Here is a 17236-nt window from a genome sequence, read left to right on the forward strand (position 1 = left end):
TAAAGGGAGGGATTATAATGTGGCAGTGCATGTTGGCAGCAACAGGCCACTGAATCCAGCCAGGTCCCTTGATCCACAGGTCCTTTAAAATCACCTCCTCCAGGAAGTCTTCCCTTCCTGTTCCTACTCCCAGCCTTCCTGCTACAGCACTCAATGGGGATATCAGTGCCCTTGCCAAAGTCTACAGACGTTACCGATTCATGCAGCTCTCCAACCAGCTCTCTGGGTAGTGACTGTTTCATAGTCTTGCATCTCTTCCGCCTGGTGTCCACACCTGCAAGCGGTAGTTGCTTGGTTAAATCGCTGCAGAACTGAATCATAGCACTAAATAAAGCTCTGCATTTCATACTATACTGCATTCCGTAGATTTTGCATTTTTCCACCTTAACCATGTTTGAATGTCCAGTTTAGTATGTTCAGTACATTGACATTGCTGTGTAACCAATCTCCAGATCACTTGTCATCTCCCACAGCTGAGTCTCTGTAGCCATTAAGCAACAATTCCCCATTTCGCCCTCCCCCAGCCCCCTGGCAACCACCATTCTATTTTCTGTCTCTATAATTTTGACAACTCTAGGGACCTCATATAAGTGGACTCATATAGTATTTTTTTTTTTTTTTTTTGAGACAGAGTCTCGCTTTGTTGCCCAGGCTAGAGTGAGTGCCGTGGCGTCAGCCTAGCTCACAGCAACCTCAATCTCCTGGGCTCAAGTGATCCTTCTGCCTCAGCCCCCTGAGTAGCTGGGACTACAGGCATGCGCCACCATGCCCGGCTAATTTTTTCTATATATATTAGTTGGCCAATTAATTTCTTTCTATTTGTGGTAGAGACGGGGTCTCACTCTTGCTCAGGCTGGTTTTGAACTCCTGACTTCGAGCAATCCGCCCACCTCAGCCTCCCAGAGTGCTAGGATTACAGGCGTGAGCCACCATGCCCGGCCCTCATTTAGTATTTATATAGTATTTGTCTTTCTTTGTGAGTGGCTTATTTCACTTAGCATAATGTCCTCAAGGTCATCCACACTGTAGCATGTGCCAATATTTCTTCCTTTTTAAGATTGAATAATATTCCCTTGTATGTTTACACCATATTTTGTTTATCCACCCATCCATTGATGGACGTTTGGATTGTGACCACCTTTAGGCTGTTATAAACAATGCTCCTCTAAACATGGGTGTATAAATATCTCTTCAAGTCCTTGTTTTCAATTCTTTGGGGCGTAGAAGTAGACTTGTTGGATCATGAGGTAATTCTATGTTCAATGTTTTGGCGAGCTGTCATTCCTATTTTCTATAAAGGCGACACCATTTTTATATTCCCGCCAGCAGTGCACAAGGGTCCTAATTTCTCCACATTCTCCCCAGAACTCATTAGTTTCTGCTTTTTTTTTTTTTTTTTTTTTTTTAAATAACCATCCTAATGGGTGTGAAGTAGCATAGAGTTTGTATTTTTTTTTTTTTTTTTGAGACTGGGTCTCACTCTTTCCCCCAGGCTGGAGTGCAGTGACATCATTATAGCTTACTATATAATCTTGAACTCCTGGGCTGGAGGGATCCTCCTGCCTCAGCCTCCTGAGTAGCTGGGACTGCAGGCATGCGCCACCACCACAATTGGCTAATTTTTCTATTTTTTCGTAGAGACGTGGGGTTTTGCTATGTTGCCCAGGCTCATTGAGAACTCCTGGCCTCAAGTGATCCTCCCACCTCGGCCTCCCAAAGTGCTAGGGTTGAAGGCATGAGCCACCTGGCCCAGCCGAGTTTGTGTTTTTATTTATTTATTTTTTTTATTTTTTTGAGACAGAGTCTCGCTTTGTTGCCCAGGCTAGAGTGAGTGCTGTGGTGTCAGCCTAGCTCGCAGCAACCTCAAGCTCCTGAGCTCAAGCAATCCTGCTGCCTCAGCCTCCCAAGTAGCTGGGACTACAGGCATGCGCCACCATGCCCAGCTAATTTTTTCTATATACATTAGTTGGCCAATTAATTTCTTTCTATTTATAGTAGAGGCGGGGTCTCGCTCTTGCTCGGGCTGGTTTTGAACTCCTGACCTTGAGCAATCCGCCTGCCCCAGCCTCCCAGAGTGGTACGATTACAGGCGTGAGCCACTGTGCCCGGCCAGTACGAGTTTGTGTTTTTAAAGTGTACTGGTGACCGTGATTTTACTGGGTAAAACCTGTGAGTGATGAGGGGCCGAAGTGCAGGCTCAGAGGGGATTAGTGGCTTTTGAGCGGCAGAGCTGGCTTGGCCCCTGGTTTCTTGGCTCCTCCTCCTAAGCTTTCCTGCTCTTTCCTTTGCTCTGGGTTGAGCAGGTCCCTGGGTCCTCTCCTCCTGCCTGCTGGTGGCAGTTCCCCAGCCCATCCGCTGACCGGAGGTTTTCTGGTGGGCTAAGTGACTTCCGTTACACCTTTTTTTCTCCATTTTACTCAAAGTGCCTCATGGTCCCACTTTCTTTTCCTTTTGTCATTTGAGGGCCTGTTGGCTTATTCACTCTGTAATCATTTGAGAAAAAAGACGCTTAAAACTCAGGCAAATCTCGTGTCAGGGGGAAAGATCTTAACTGGTTAATACCATGGTGGTGGGTTTTAGACCTTTTTTTTTTTTTTTTTTTGAAGCAGCAGCAAACCCCTTTATTAAAACGTGTTATCTAACACGTTATCCCACTTTATGGAGCAAGCAGAAGAGGCATGGTTATGTTCGTGATGGTTGGGGTGTCTGGAATCCCTTGGCCTCTTCTACCCAGACCTGAACACATCTTGGGCATTTATATCCACCTTCTCACCCCTGCAGGATACTCACCGTTACCATCCTGGCTCTCTGTCTTCCGAGTCCTGGGAATGCACAGGTAAGATTTTGATTTTTTCGATTATCTAGAAGTGTATTAAAAACCAGAGTGAGGCAGTCCAGCCATGCATTTTAGAGTCCTAGGCTTGTGGAGGTGGGAGGGGCTGAACAGTTCACCTAATCTGAGCCCTTCATTGCACCTGAGGCTACATCCGAGGCTGGGAGAAGTTGAGACTCAGCCCCAAGTGACATCATTTACTAGGGGCAGAACCTGGCAGATCTAGGTGTTCCAATGCCCCGTCCAACACTCTTCTGAGCAGATCATACTGCATTTATGTCCCACAGAGGGCCTTTTTATTTTGAGACAGAGTCTCGCTTTGTTGCCCAGGCTAGAGTGAGTGCCGTGGCGTCAGCCTAGCTCACAGCAACCTCAAACTCCTGGGCTCAAGCAATTTTCCTGCCTCAGCCTCCCGAGTAGCTGGGACTACAGGCATGCGTCACCATGCCCGGCTAATTTTTTTCTATATATATTAGTTGGCCAATTAATTTCTTTCTATTTATGGTAGAGACGGGGTCTCGCTCTTGCTCAGGCTGGTTTCGAACTCCTGACATCAAGCAATCCACCCGCCTCGGCCTCCCAGAGTGCTAGGATTACAGGCGTGAGCCATCGTGCCTGGGCCCACAGAAGGCCTTGATTTATCATCAGTGTTAAGAAGTAAAATGTGGGGCAGTGTTCCTGGACGATAGTTCCCCCAGGATGCCCGCGTGTGGCCCCCAGGGGCCTGTGTGTGTCTCCCTGTGCACACCCCCTACTGGAGGGGGCGGGCGAGGAAGTCCCGACATGCCGCGTTGAGTAATTGAGCTGCAGACCTGGGCCGAGACCCCTCCTTGAAGGGCCGGGTGAGGTTAGGCTCAGGGCAGGGTCCGGGGGAAGCCTGCAGCGCCTGCACCATGTACGGCGACAGGAGGCGTGGACCCGTGTGTGCCAGCCCTTGAGCAACGTGAGCAGATGCCTCCTGAGAGCTCCCAGTGGCCTGTTTGTGTCTCCGGCTCAGGGAAGAAGTGAGAGAAGCCCCACCTCTGAGCAGGGCTGAGGGCTGTGGACAGGGGAGTGTCTTCTCCCTTCATTTTAAGAATTTTGAAACATAGTCAGGCCTCTGGGGATAAGAGGGATCTTGGGAAGGGTAATAAAGCATTTTAGACCTCGGAGGGACCTTGGAGTCTTCCGACCCAGCCTCGAGGTGTGCAGACAGGGACATGTGGACCCAGGGAGGGCCAGTGGTTAATTACAAGATCTGTTTACTGCACTTTAGGAACTTGACATATACCGTGTTTCTCTGAAAATAAGACAGGGTCTTATATTTATTTTTCCTCAAGAAGACACGCTAGGGTTTATTTTCATGGGATGTGTTATTTTTTTTTTAAAGTACGGTACAACAATCTACATTTATTCAAATATAGTTAAGTCATCTTCTTCTGGAACATCATCATAACTCTCCAAACCCCGAATTCCATCCTGAATTTCTTGCTACTCTATTTCCTTTAGAACCATTGGCCCCAATCTCTCGTGTTGAGCAATAGAGCTCTCATGGGGCAGATGAGAAGGGCTGCTTGTGTTCTTTACCGCTCAGTGACGAAATGCATGGGTTGTGCAGATACCCTGCGTAGCCACGCCCGTCACTGGGTCTTATTTTCAGGGTAGGGCTTATATTGCGTAAATGCTTAGAAATCCTGCTAGGGCTTATTTTATGGGTAGGTCTTATTTTCGCGAAAACAAGGTATTAACACATGTAATCCTTACAATCACTTAGAACTAAGTACATACTATCACCCCCATTTCACAGATGGGGAAACTGAGGCATGGAAAAGTCGTGCAGCAAGCAGGGGCTACAGTGAGAATTTGAAGCCAGGCAGTCCAGCAGAGTTGAACCCACGCCAACACTTAGTTGGAGAGCCTAGGCTGGAACTCAGGTCTCCTGGTCTATGGAACTTTCTGGCAAGCCTCCTGGCTCCTCTGCTCCATTTTCTTTGCCCTGAGGCCCTCGCCTGGGAGTGCAGGCCAAATGCATCATCTCCACAAATCAACCCACAGCTCAGGGAAGCCCAACCACTGAAGCCTTAGGGAAGGCCAGAGATGGGAGCTCCCACAGCCAAAAACACACCTCCTGGGCGTAATCCTATATGATGTCAGGCTGCAGGGTCTTCTCCAAGAGCCCACCGATTGTCTACCCCCAAGACATTTTTTCAAAGCGCGTAAAGTTGTAGCTCAGGTTGTCCATAAAACCTACAGACCTCTGGGATTGTTGAGATCTGTGTCTTTCTGGAGGCATCTTCGTGTAATTGTCTTGCTACGGTCGAAATGGAGGAGTTTCCCCAGTTCTGTTTTTCTTAGAAAACTGACTGCATCTGCTGTGTAGCTTTTATTTAATGTGCAAACTTCAGAATCAGGTAGAAGATTTCATGGGGACAGGGAATCCATACTGGTTGCTTTAAAGGAGAGGTTACACAGCACCCAAAGAAAGCGTCACTGCCCTTGAAAGCAGCATCCACTCCCAGAAAGGAGATAAACACAGGGCAGGCTGCACTGGGCGCCTTAGATGTGATGATGATGATTATTATTGCCTTTCATAACTGAAGCATTAAGCCTGATAACCATCTGCTACAAATGAAGCAATGATGCAGGGAGTTTAAAAAGAGATGCTGAGTGTAAACAATTATAAGAAAAAATTAAAAAAAAAACAATAAATAAGGGTTATAATGCAAGTATTGGTGTTATGGATGCCTTTTTTCTTTATTCCATTCCCCCAACTTTCTGCGACGCAGCTATATACTTTTATGGTAGAAAAGAGGTGAAATGACCGTGCCTGTTTCTTCTCTCCCCTTCCCTGCAGGCGCAGTGCACTAATGGCTTCGACCTGGATCGCCAGTCCGGACAGTGTCTAGGTATGAGCCACCAAACGTCCTTCGTGGGGTGGGGGCATTCGGCCCCGTTGCAGGGCCGCTTCCTCCCTGGCTGTCGTCCAGGGTCGTCAAATCTTTGTTAGCCTTGCCCGTGGGAGGACGTGACGCGGTGATGTGAAATGATTGGACCCAACGATGCCCTTTGATCCGTCGCTTCTCTGTGCCCGGCCCTGGGCTAGGCTCTGCGGGGAGTCAAAGAATCGGTCTCTGTTGTGGCTTAAACGACACAAGTTATCTCCCAGTTCTGTAGGTCGGAAGTCCAGCGTGGGTCTCTCCCAGAGGAAAATCGAGGTGTCATCAGGGCAGTGTTCCTTTCTGGAGGCGCTCGGGGAGGCTCCATTTCCTTGCTCATGGGGGTTCTTGGCAGAGCTCAGTTTCTTGTGGTCGTCGGACTGAGGTTCCCATTTCCTTGCTGGCTGCCAGCCCAGCCCCATTCCCCGATTCTAGTCGTGCCCTTATTCCTTGGCGACGGCCCCTCCCTCCATCCTCAAAGCCAGCACAGCCAGTCAAGTGCCTTTCACGCTTCAGATCTCTTCTTTCTCTGCTGTAGCCTCTCTCTGATCAATCCTTCAGCCTCTTCTTTACTTTTAAAGACTTACGTGACTGCATTGGGACTACCCAGATAATCCTGGATAATCTCCCCATCTCGAGGTCAGCTGATTAGCAACCTCAATTCCAGCTGCTACCTGTAATTCCCCTTTGCCATGTACCCTAACATATCTACGGGTATGGGGATTAGGAAGAGGACTTTTACTGAGGGGGCGCATTCTCTTAGCACACCACACAGTGGGAAAGATGGACTTAGACGTGAACTTTGAGACAGGGTGGCGGAATGAAGTAATTGCAAAGTGGAGGTAAAAGCCCTGCAAAAGAAGAGGAGAGAATGATGTCTTATGTCCAGGGTCAGGAAAGAAATTGTCGCTGGGGGTCACATTTGAAATGGGTGTTGAAGGATAAGTAAAATCCTGAGAAATGGCATTCTGGGTAGAAGGGACAGCATGAGCAAAGACTGGGGTGCACAGGATGTTCAGGGTATAGAACAGTGTGTCTTTGATGGAGTACAGGGCATATGAAAAGAATAAGACATCATCACTTGCCCCCAGTTTGTTTTCTTTCTTTCTTTTTTCTTTTTTTTTTGGGGGGGGACAAAGTCTCACTCTGTCACCCAGGCTAGGGTGTCATGGCATCATCCTAGCTTACAGCAACCTCAAACTCCTGGGCTTAAGTGATCCTCCTGCCTCAGCCTCCCAAGTAGCTTGGGACTACAGGCATGCGCCACCGTGTTTGGCTGATTTTTTTCTATTTTTAGCTGCCCAGCTAATTTCTTCTTTTTTTTTAAGTAGAGACAGGGGTCTTGCTTTTGCTCAGGCTGGTCTTGAACTCCTGACCTCAAGCGATCCTTCCGCCTTGGCCTCGCAGAGTGACAGGATTACAGGCATGAATCACTGTGCCCAGCCTAGCTTTTAAATTATATTTGATTTAGGCCAAGTCTTTAGTCCTCCCTGAGCTCACATCAACTACGCATCAGAGGGGAGATAGATGGCTTGAAAAATGACAAGTGGCAAAAAATAAAGCCCTGCCCTGGGAAATCTGGAAATTTAACTCCACTTTGATTTAAAGGAAGGCTCTGATTTGAAGTTGTGCCAAGGGACAGAGAGAGAGAGGCAGCAGCCTTCTTTTCTGGCCCACCGGTTTTAATGACAATTTCAGGCTTCAAGCTAGAGCACAAGCTGCTGCATTCTGAGCCTCAACGTTCCCCTTTCCGGAGATTGTCAGATGAGGTGAGGAGGGGTGGTGGCTGTCGGGATGCAGGCATCTCTTCCCCAGCCTGAGTCCCACGTAGAGCAGACGCCAAGGCTGGTGAGAGGGCCCCTAGGATACGGAATCGGGTCTGCTGCTCACTCGGGCCAGAGTTCAGGCCTCCCCCGTGCCCACCCTAGCAGGGCCCACTTTCTAGACAGCCCGCCCACCCCTCCAGGCCTAAGAGGCTGAGCACCAGCCAGGCTGGAAATGGGCCCTGCTGGCTGCACAGTGTGAGCTGACTTTAAAGTAAGACTCTTGCTTTCTTAACAAGTAACTTGCTCTTGCCCAGACCTTGTCTGTCTTGATGCAAGGGACTCTTTCCACCCTGCCCAGCTGTTGTTATTTGGAATAGAACTGGGAACAGTTCTTAGGCCTATCCTAGCTCAGAGTGACATGTTTTTAGATGGTATACCCACAGATAAACACTCTTTATTCTAACAGTTATATATTTATTTTTATTGTTTCTATTTATGCTAATCGAGAGTGTTTTTCATGTGCTGTAGTCATGTAAGATTAAAAAAATTCACTTACTTGGGTTTCAAATGTGGGTTCATTTAAAGAAATGCATTAAGCAAATGATAGTATGGGTTTGTATTAGTTCATTTTCTGTTGCTTATAACAGAGTACCTGAAACTGGGTAATTTATAAGGAAAAGAAATTTATTTCTTACAGTTATGGAGGCTGAAGAGACCCAGATCGTGGGCCGGCATGTGGTGAGGGCCTTCTCGCTGGGCAGGGCCTCTGCAGAGTCCTGAGGTGGTGAGGGGCCAAGCGTGCTAGCTCAGGTCTCTCCTCCTATTTTTTTTTTGAGACAGAGTCTTACTCTGTTGTCCGAGCTAGAGTGCTGTGGCGTCAGCCTAGCTCACAGCAACCTCAAACTCCTGGGCTCAAGCAATCCTCCTGCCTCAGCCTCCTGAGTAGCTGGGACTACAGGTACACGCCACCATGCCCAGCTAATTTTTTCTATATACTTTTAGCTGTCCAATTAATTAACTTCTTACTATTTTTGGTAGAGATGGGGTCTCACTCTTGCTCAGGCTGGTCTCGAACTCCTGAGCTCAAACGATCCACCCGCCTCGGCCTCCCAGAGTGCTAGGATTACAGGTGTGAGCCACCGCACCCCGCCTCTCCTCCTATTCTTGTAAAGCCATCAGCCTCATTCCTATGATAACCCATTAATCCATAAATGGATTAATCCATTAATGAGGGCTGAGCCCTCATGAGGTAATCACCTCTTAAAGGTTCTACCTCTCAATCCTGCCCCATTGGGAGTAAGTTTCAATATGAGTTTCGGAGGGGACATTTAAACCACAGCAAGGGTTTTGTGGACATGGTCAATTTCGTGCTGGTGGTATTTGAAAGACTGCTGTTTGGGTGGCGCTGGTCACTTCCATTCGGTTCTGCCAACAGTGGGAGTGCCTGCCTGCGGCGAGCGGGCGCTGTCTAGGTGTTGGAGAGCAGATGCTGGTGGAGTGTGTTCGGGGTCCTTCGCGCCACTCCTGGTGCAAAGCTCCGCTTAAATATGCCCCGTGCACAACGCGTGTAGGGGCCACTAATGCTCGTCCTTTCTTGGCCCTTGCAGATATCGACGAGTGCCGGACCATCCCCGAGGCCTGCCGGGGAGACATGATGTGTGTGAACCAGAATGGCGGGTATTTATGCATCCCCCGAACAAACCCGGTGTACCGAGGGCCCTACTCGAACCCTTATTCGAACGCCTACTCAGGTCCATACCCCGCAGCCGCTCCACCGCTGTCGGCTCCAAACTACCCCACGATCTCCAGGCCTCTCATATGCCGCTTCGGATACCAGATGGATGAAGGCAACCAGTGTGTGGGTGAGTGGCCCGGCCTTTCCCTCGTCCCTCGGGCTTGGCGAGGGCCTTGTCTGCGTCCAGCACGTCCGCCCCACATGGGTTGTTAGCTACTAGTCAGTGCACCAGCAAAACAATGCCTCACTTTCTACATTCTCTCTCTCACTCTGTCTCTCTCTCTCTCTCATCTATAGATATGAAAACAAGTTCATACTTCCTCAGTTAAATAACAAACGCATCTGGTCAGACTTAGTAAGTAAATCCCAGAGAGAGAATCTAGAAGGGGCCCGAGCTCTGTATTCAACACCCCTCACCCTTGAAAGGCACGCGTGCTCCTGCAGTAGACGAAGGCTTGAGGGCCAAGGCCAACTGTTCTGGGAAGAAAGTAGGTTCCTTGGGTGGGAACTACTGTTCTTTTGGCCAAAAGGAGCCTGTCTGATGGGCACGCACAGCAAGGGTGGAACTCTGGGAAGAAGCAGACGTGGGATACCATGAGCCACCAAGGGACTGGCAAGGGGTGTGACAGTGTCTTAGAGAGCTTTGGGTTCTGTCGGCCAGCGTGGCCTTGGAGGAGCAGTACCCGGATCCTCCCTGGTCCCTTTGACTGTGGTCACACCAAAACCTTGTACGTGTCTCCAGCGTTGGCAGATGGTCTAGAGTGAAGGCTCTACCCTTTTCTGATTGTGCACACCATCTGCAAAACCTTTCTGAGCCTGGACCTCCATTATGTGGATATTTATAAATTACATGCATACCCTGTCTTACTAACGGTTTGAGGAGCATAGAGGTCATGTAAGAACCAGGAAATTTAAAAGGATGTGATCAAAATAAAAATGAGTTGAAGTTCTAATATTTCCTTCCTATACCCCAAAGGTTTTGGAGACCATTAGTCTACATGGTGAAGTTTTTGCTGGTTCCATTTCAGGGCTCTAGAGTGTTGAGTTGTAACCAACCCTAAGAGAGGCTGTGCTGGCTATATTACACTACTTTCTATGTTTTTGTTTTTTTTGAGACAGAGTCTCACTCTATTGCCCAGGCTAGAGTGCCGTGGTGTCAGCTCAGCTCACAGCAACCTCAAACTCCTAGGCTCAAACGATCCTCCTGCCTCAGCCTCCCAAGTAGCTGGGACTATAGGTGCATGCCATGATGACCGGCTGCTTTTTTCTATTTTTGGTAGAGACAGGGTCTCACTCTTGCTCCGGCTGGTCTTGAACTCCTGAGCTCAAGCAGTCCTCCCACCTCGGCCACGCAGAGTGCTAGGATTACACGAGTGAGCCACTGTGCCCAGCCTGTCTTCCATATGCTCATGGGAATGAGTGTGCGTTTCCATTGGAACACATGTAAAAAACATGCAAACAAGCGTGCTTCAGAGGTCAAAGGGAAAATTGGATACACCTGAACTCAAGCTTCTGCATTCTTACTGGTCTCAAAGGCTGTGTGTGTGTGTGTGTGTGTGTGTGTGTGTGTGTGAGAGAGAGAGAGAGAGAGAGAGAGAGAGAGAGAGAGAGAGAGAGAATGGAGCTGGTTGATGTTTACCTTGGATACAGATGAGGATGCGAAGGGAAGGAGGGTGGCCCCAGTAGAGCCATGCACTCCTCCAGCTTTCGTAGGGAAGATGGGAACATACTTCCTCATAACAAGCAACAGAACAATAGACCATTGTAACTGGAAGGGACTTTGTGCCAATCTTTAACTTCAGCCTCTTCATTTCGTAGAGAGGGTGATGTTAACTCCAACCAGTGGGGTGTCACAGAGGTAGGATGTGAGTCCAGCTCCCCTCACTACTCCCCTGTCCACGATTTCCTAACTATATGACATGACCTCACCCATCTGGTAGAAAAGAAATGCTCCTAAAAGAAAAGGCAGAAATAGAGAAGTGCAGGGGGGCAGGGGTCCTGCTGCTCTTCCAGGGGACAAGCTGAGTAACCAGCCCTACACGTGCACATACTGAGGTGAGGACGAGGGTGCACTGCAGGTTTTGGGGAGGGGGCCTTGGTGGCTACGGTGTAGGCAGCTCTCGCTGATGTCTTGGGCAGTCCCACTGGCCGCTCTGCAGAGCGGCGGGGAAGTGCTGCAGGGCTCTCCGAAGTGTCTCCCTCCCTCCCCCAGACCGCTTTCTGGGGTCCCAGTGCCCCCGACAATGAGGACATGGCTGGGAAGCCTATTCATCCCGTCCCTCTGACGTCATGCCGTTTATGGCTCTGAACCTGTCACACGGGAGGTGCGGAGCCTTCATAATGGCCCTTTTGTGAGAAGAATACAATCTAGGAACCCCAGTGAGGACTGGCAGCAGGCCCGTCCATTTCCAAAAGTGCAGCATTATGCATTCATGCGTCCCCGGTTCTTCTAACTTCCCTTCCCTCCACCCCGTGGTTTCCTGGTTTACAGAGGACTTTCAACCAGGCCCTGACGGTCCCTCTGGGCATTGTAAGAGGTGGCATGGGAGGCGGGGACAGGAGGGACTGGGAAGGGAGGCTCCTTCTACCCACTGTTCCTTCCAGGAACGGGGATGGGGAGCGGTGGGCCTGGGAACAGGGGAAGGGAAGCGAAGCATGGCGGCAGAGGAGGGGAAGGGAACCAGAGGGGAAATTGTTAAGGAGGGACAAGGAGATGAGTCTGGAGGTGTCACTGCCCAGAGAAGGAGAACGTGGGTGTTTTCCAGAGCCGGGCTCCGGCCCTGTGGCGGAAGCATCCTATGAGCAGGGTGTGTGTCGGAGACAGGCAGGAAATGTTCCTGAAACTTTAGCATGCTAGGAGAGGTGACGACATCTCCAAAGGAGTCTCGTCCCCCTCCTCATCAGAATAAAAAGTAATAAACAACAGTGGCAGCAGCAGCAGTAATAATATCAGACACTTGGATAGTGCTTGCGCGCCGGGATCCTTACACGAGTTCATGCACTTAATCCTCATGACAACCCTCTGGAGTGGAACTGTTAATATTATGGTTCCTATTGCACCCATGAGGAAGCTGAGGCACAGAGAAGCTCAGAAACTTGGCCAAGGTCACACAGCCAGTGAGGGGCCAAACCGGGATTCGAACTGTTCATGCTCTGGATAAGGAAACTGAGGCTCAGCGAGGTAAAGGTTGGTTTGTTCAGGGGCTTCAGAGGGTCAGTATGGGAGCCAGGATTAAAAGCAAGGTCTGGCCGGGCACAGTGGCTCACGCCTGTAATCCTAGCACTCTGGGAGGCGAGGCGGGCAGATTGCTCGAGGTCAGGAGTTCAAAACCAGCCTGAGCAAGAGCGAGACCCTGTCTCTACTATAAATAGAAAGAAATTAATTGGCCAACTAATATATATAGAAAAAATTAGCCAGGCATGGTGGCGCATGCCTGTAGTCCCAGCTACTCGGGAGGCTGAGGCAGGAGGATCGCTTGAGCCCAGAAGTTTGAGGTTGCTGTGAGCTAGGCTGATGCCATGGCACTCACTCTGGTCTGGGCAACAAAGTGAGACTCTGTCTCAAAAAAAACCAAAAAAACAAAACAAAAAAAACCAGGTCCTTCTTTTGCTCTCTTTCTCTCTCTCTCCTTTTTTTACTTTATTTTATTTTATTTATTTTTTTGAGATAGAGTCTCACTCTGTTGCCTGGGCTAGAATACCGTGGCGTCAGCCTAGCTCACAGCAACCTCAAATTCCTGGGCTCAAGCAGTCTTCCTGCCTTAGCCTCCCGAGTAGCTGGGACTACAGGCATGTGCCACCATGCCCGGCTAATTTTTTCTAGATATTTTTAGTTGGCCAATTAATTTCTTCCTATTTATAGTAGAGATGGGGTCTCACTCTTGCTCAGCCTGGTCTCGAACTCCTGACCTTGAGCGATCTGCCCACCTCGGCCTCCCAGAGTGCTAGGATTACAGGTGTGAGCCACCACACCCGGCCTCTCCCTTTTTTAAATGAAAGTTTCTGTTCCGTAAAATTTTGAACCCAGACAAAAGTAGAAAGACCACAATGGACACTTAGCTCCTTACCACCCAGATCTTGTCGTTCTTGGCACGGGCACAATCTCCTTTCTCTTTTACCCCTCCACTCAGTGCATTAATTTAAAGCAAGTCCCAGACGTCATGCAATTTCATCCTTAAATACTTCAGAATTATCTCTAAGAGAGAAAGATTCTTTACAAAAATTTCAAAAACATGCCCCTCCAGCCACATTTAACATTATTAAACCTACAAAAGTCAACATTAATCCCTTTTTATCATTAAATATCCAGATAGTGCTCAAATTTCCCTGGTTGTCTCATGAATGCCTTGTGATTTCACAAATGGTCAGCATCGCTGCAGTTTCTGGACTAACCTGGCCCTAGCAAAAGGCTGCTTTCTTAGCCACAAAACATTTCACAAATGCTAGTTACTGGTGGAGCCCCTAACTGACACCAAGCCAAGTTGGTTAGCGAAACCAGAACTCGAAACATCCGCCCAGAGTGGTGACAAGTTGAGCCCCAAAGGGGATGAGCATGTGGAACCATCTCGACAGCTTCTTTTCTGTTGGTTTGCTCGATTCAGAGTCAATAAAACAAGGTCTACAAATTGCTTTGGTTGACAAGTCTCTTAAATGTCTCTTGGTCTTTATTGTTTCCTTGCTACTTAACTAGTTGAAGAGGCTGAGTTCTTTGTCCTGCAGAATGTCCTACGTTTGGGATTTGGCTGGTTGCACTCTGTGGTGGTCTTGAACTTACTCCTTCCTCCCCTGTAATTTTCTGTAAACTGCTGGTGGATCCTAGAGACCTTGATTTAATTCAGGTTTCATTTTGGGGCAGACCACTTCGTAGATAACATCTGGATCTTTTGCCCTCTCCACACCCTGGTTTCTTTTCCTAAATTATAAGAAAATCAGCCTTGAGGAAGCAAATGGGTACCCCCTTTCCCTGTGGTTTACTCTTTCTGGGCTTTGGACCCACTTCTAAGGAAGCCTGGCTCAGCACCTGGGGTCCCAGCACCTCTGAGCTTCCTCCTTGGCTTCTCTGTTTTGGGTTCCACTTTAGGAGGTGACAAGACCCTGCTCTGTCTGGAACAAAGTGTGTGTGGCCTTGGGTTTGCGTCCACAGGCCCCTAGATATAAAGCTGGATCAGTTGGGACATTTTTTGTAGACAGGATGAACAGTGATCCAAGAATTACAGCCCGTGAGCCAAGCGAGTTTTGTGTCATTCATCTTGGCATGAGGGTGTGCAGCTCCAGGGCAACCGCCAAGAGGGTGATGGGACTCACGGTGGGTTGGAATGTGTCACCCAGATCCCGGACCCTTGGGAGATCTGGTGACCAGATTCTCAGGGGAGGGAAACCAGACAGACACAGTTAACTGGCAAGGAGGGAAGGGCTGCTGGAGGGAGTCTTGGCCATCCAGAACAACACAACCAAGACCCAGACAGGTTCTCCCTCTCCCCCTCCCCCTCCCATCCTCTCCCCCTCCCCCTCTCTCGTAGGCTGGCCAAACAGGCATCCCCCAGAAGGACGGTTGGGGTTAAGGATGGTGTGTGTTGAAGGCTCAGGGTGTGGCATCAGCTGTGGCTGAATGAATGGCCGACGCACCCACCATGTGGGCCTGTGTTCAGGAACCTTCCTCTCGTGGCCTGCTGCTTCTGAGACCCGGTCCCTGAATGCGGCTGCCACTTGTCTCTTCATGCTCATCCCCTTTGGGGCTCAACTTGTCACTGCTCTGGGTGGACATTCCAAGTTCTGGCTTTGCTAACCAACTTGGCTTGGTGGCAAATTAAGGGGCTCCCCCAGTAACTAATGTTCGTGAAATGTTTTGCGGCCGAGAAAGCAGCCTTTTGCTAGATCCACGCTACTCCAGAGACTGCAGGAATTCTTCGGCCATTTGTGAAAATTACAAGCAATATCTTTATTCTTTCTTCTGGCCCGGGATATTTTTGTTTAATCAGAGTGCCCAAGCAGGCAGAGAGCAACACATATGGATCCTTTTGGAAGATGGATGGTGTTGGCCTGAGGCTTGCTCTTGAGTTATTTTTCCTGAAAGCCAGCCAATATTTAGTCAAGTGATGTTTACAGAGCGCTCATTGGTGCCAGGCGCTGGCCTAGGCACGGAAGAGGACATGGGGTTTGCGCACAGCCATGGGCTCTCTCTAGAGCGTGTGGTCAAAGAAGGCAGATGAGACAGAACACAGCAGCTGAAATTCAAGGCAGCCTCTGGTAAGTTCCTGAGATGGTACAAAGAGAAGGCAGAGATGGGAAGACTTCTAGAGTGGAGGGGGCTGAAACTTAGAAATCGGACAGGCCGGCTGGGCGCGGTGGCTCACGCCTGTAATCCTAGCACTCTGGGAGGCCGAGGCAGGCGGATTGCTCTGCTCAAGGTCAGGTGTTCGAAACCAGCCTGAGCAAGAGCGAGACCCCGTCTCTACTATAAATAGAAAGAAATTAATTGGCCAACTAATATATATAGAAAAAATTAGCCGGGCATGGTGGTGCATGCCTGTAGTCCCAGCTACGTGGGAGGCTGAGGCAGCAGGATCGCTTGAGCCCAGGAGTTTGAGGTTGCTGTGAGCTAGGCTGACGCCATGGCACTCACTCTATCCTGGGCAACAAAGTGAGACTCTGTCTCAAAAAAAAAAAAAAAAAAAAAAAAGAAATCGGACAGGCCTTGGTTCTTACCTTGGTTTGGCCACTTTTTACCTGTGAGGTCTGGGGCTTGGTTTCCCCAAAGCCTGTATCCCAGATTACATCTAAAAACACTTTGTCCAGTGTCTGCATGGAGCATCACACAGTAAACGGTAATTGGGAAGGATTGTGGAGGTGCCTGCTGAGGTCTTGGGATGATAACCCATGGAAAGATCTGGAGTCTGAAGATGTACTGAAGGCCTAACTCTTTAACACCTTTCAAATGACCTCAAATTGAGCTCAGGGCACACCCACCTTTCAGGCCTCCAGGGGCCTTTGCCCAGCTAGGACTTGATGAGGCTTCGCTCAGAATCTGCTTGGAGATGCCATCGAAGCCTGGGTTTATTTAAATTGTAAAACAAAACTGCGGGAAGTCAGTCCAGTGTGGCGAGCGGATATGGCAAGGCCGGGAGCACGTAGAAACCTCAGCCCTCAGTGCGGCCGGCTGTGGCTGGCAACGATGAGGGAGGACCGGGTGGCCTCTACTTCCGCAGATTTTTCTTATTTTTTGTTCAGGCCTCCGGCTCGGGCTGTAACTTGAAACTCAGTCCTCAGGTTGAGACCAGAAGGAAACCGCGTGAAGCTGAGGCCACAGGGTTCTTGAGCTGCTGAGAACGCCAGAGCCAGGCAGGCCTGGAGGGGCAGGGGGACCCAGGATGGAGGCAGGGGCTCCACAGTTGGGTGGCGCTCAGATGTCCCTGTGAACTGGCCCCAGCAAGCTTGTCACGAACAGCCCCCAACCTAGTTTTCCCAGCTTGCGTCAAGTCTTTCTCTATCGTTGCCTGGGACCGTGGGCAAACGGCTTAACCTCTCCGAACCTCAGTGTGTCCATCTGTAAACAGGGATAACAGTACAGACCTCCATAGGGAATTTGGTGACTTAAATGAGATAATGCATGTAAATTGTCTAACATGGAGGCTGGCTGGTGGTAAGGGCTTAATAAGGGAGATATTATCATCATTGTTTTCATTATTTCAAATCTCATCATTCCCTTATGATTTCTCCTACTCCAAACCCCTAGTCTTGTTATTCTGTTATTGTTTTTTCTTTCCTGTGGGAATTAGATTTAATAGCATGTGCCTTCTAGAGGGTTGAGGGTTGAATTCCTGCCACTTTTCAGCAGTAGGAGTTGAGGTGAACTGGAACTTCTAAGGGTAGCTCAGCAGAGCTTAGAAAAGTCTTATCATTTAAAATATTTTATGTTCAGAATATGCTTAGATTGATGGGAAAGGACTCATAAAGAAATTGGAGTAAGGGAAATGACAGATGTATGTAT

At 49.1% G+C, this 17236-nt stretch overlaps 1 protein-coding gene across 2 annotated transcripts in view; it reads left to right on the top strand.

The window, feature by feature from the left end:
- The window catches only part of FBLN5 (fibulin 5), a 79855-nt gene that overhangs the window by 2152 nt on the left and 60467 nt on the right, over window positions 1-17236 (top strand). For both annotated transcript variants that reach the window (XM_076003770.1, XM_076003771.1), the window contains exons 2-4: window positions 2782-2836; window positions 5667-5718; window positions 9122-9376. In XM_076003770.1, the coding sequence (XP_075859885.1) occupies window positions 2782-2836; window positions 5667-5718; window positions 9122-9376 (362 nt within the window). The remainder of the gene's footprint in view (window positions 1-2781; window positions 2837-5666; window positions 5719-9121; window positions 9377-17236) is intronic.

Source organism: Microcebus murinus, chromosome 6 (genome assembly GCF_040939455.1).
Source record: "Microcebus murinus isolate Inina chromosome 6, M.murinus_Inina_mat1.0, whole genome shotgun sequence".
Classification (NCBI taxonomy): Eukaryota; Metazoa; Chordata; class Mammalia; order Primates; family Cheirogaleidae; genus Microcebus; species Microcebus murinus.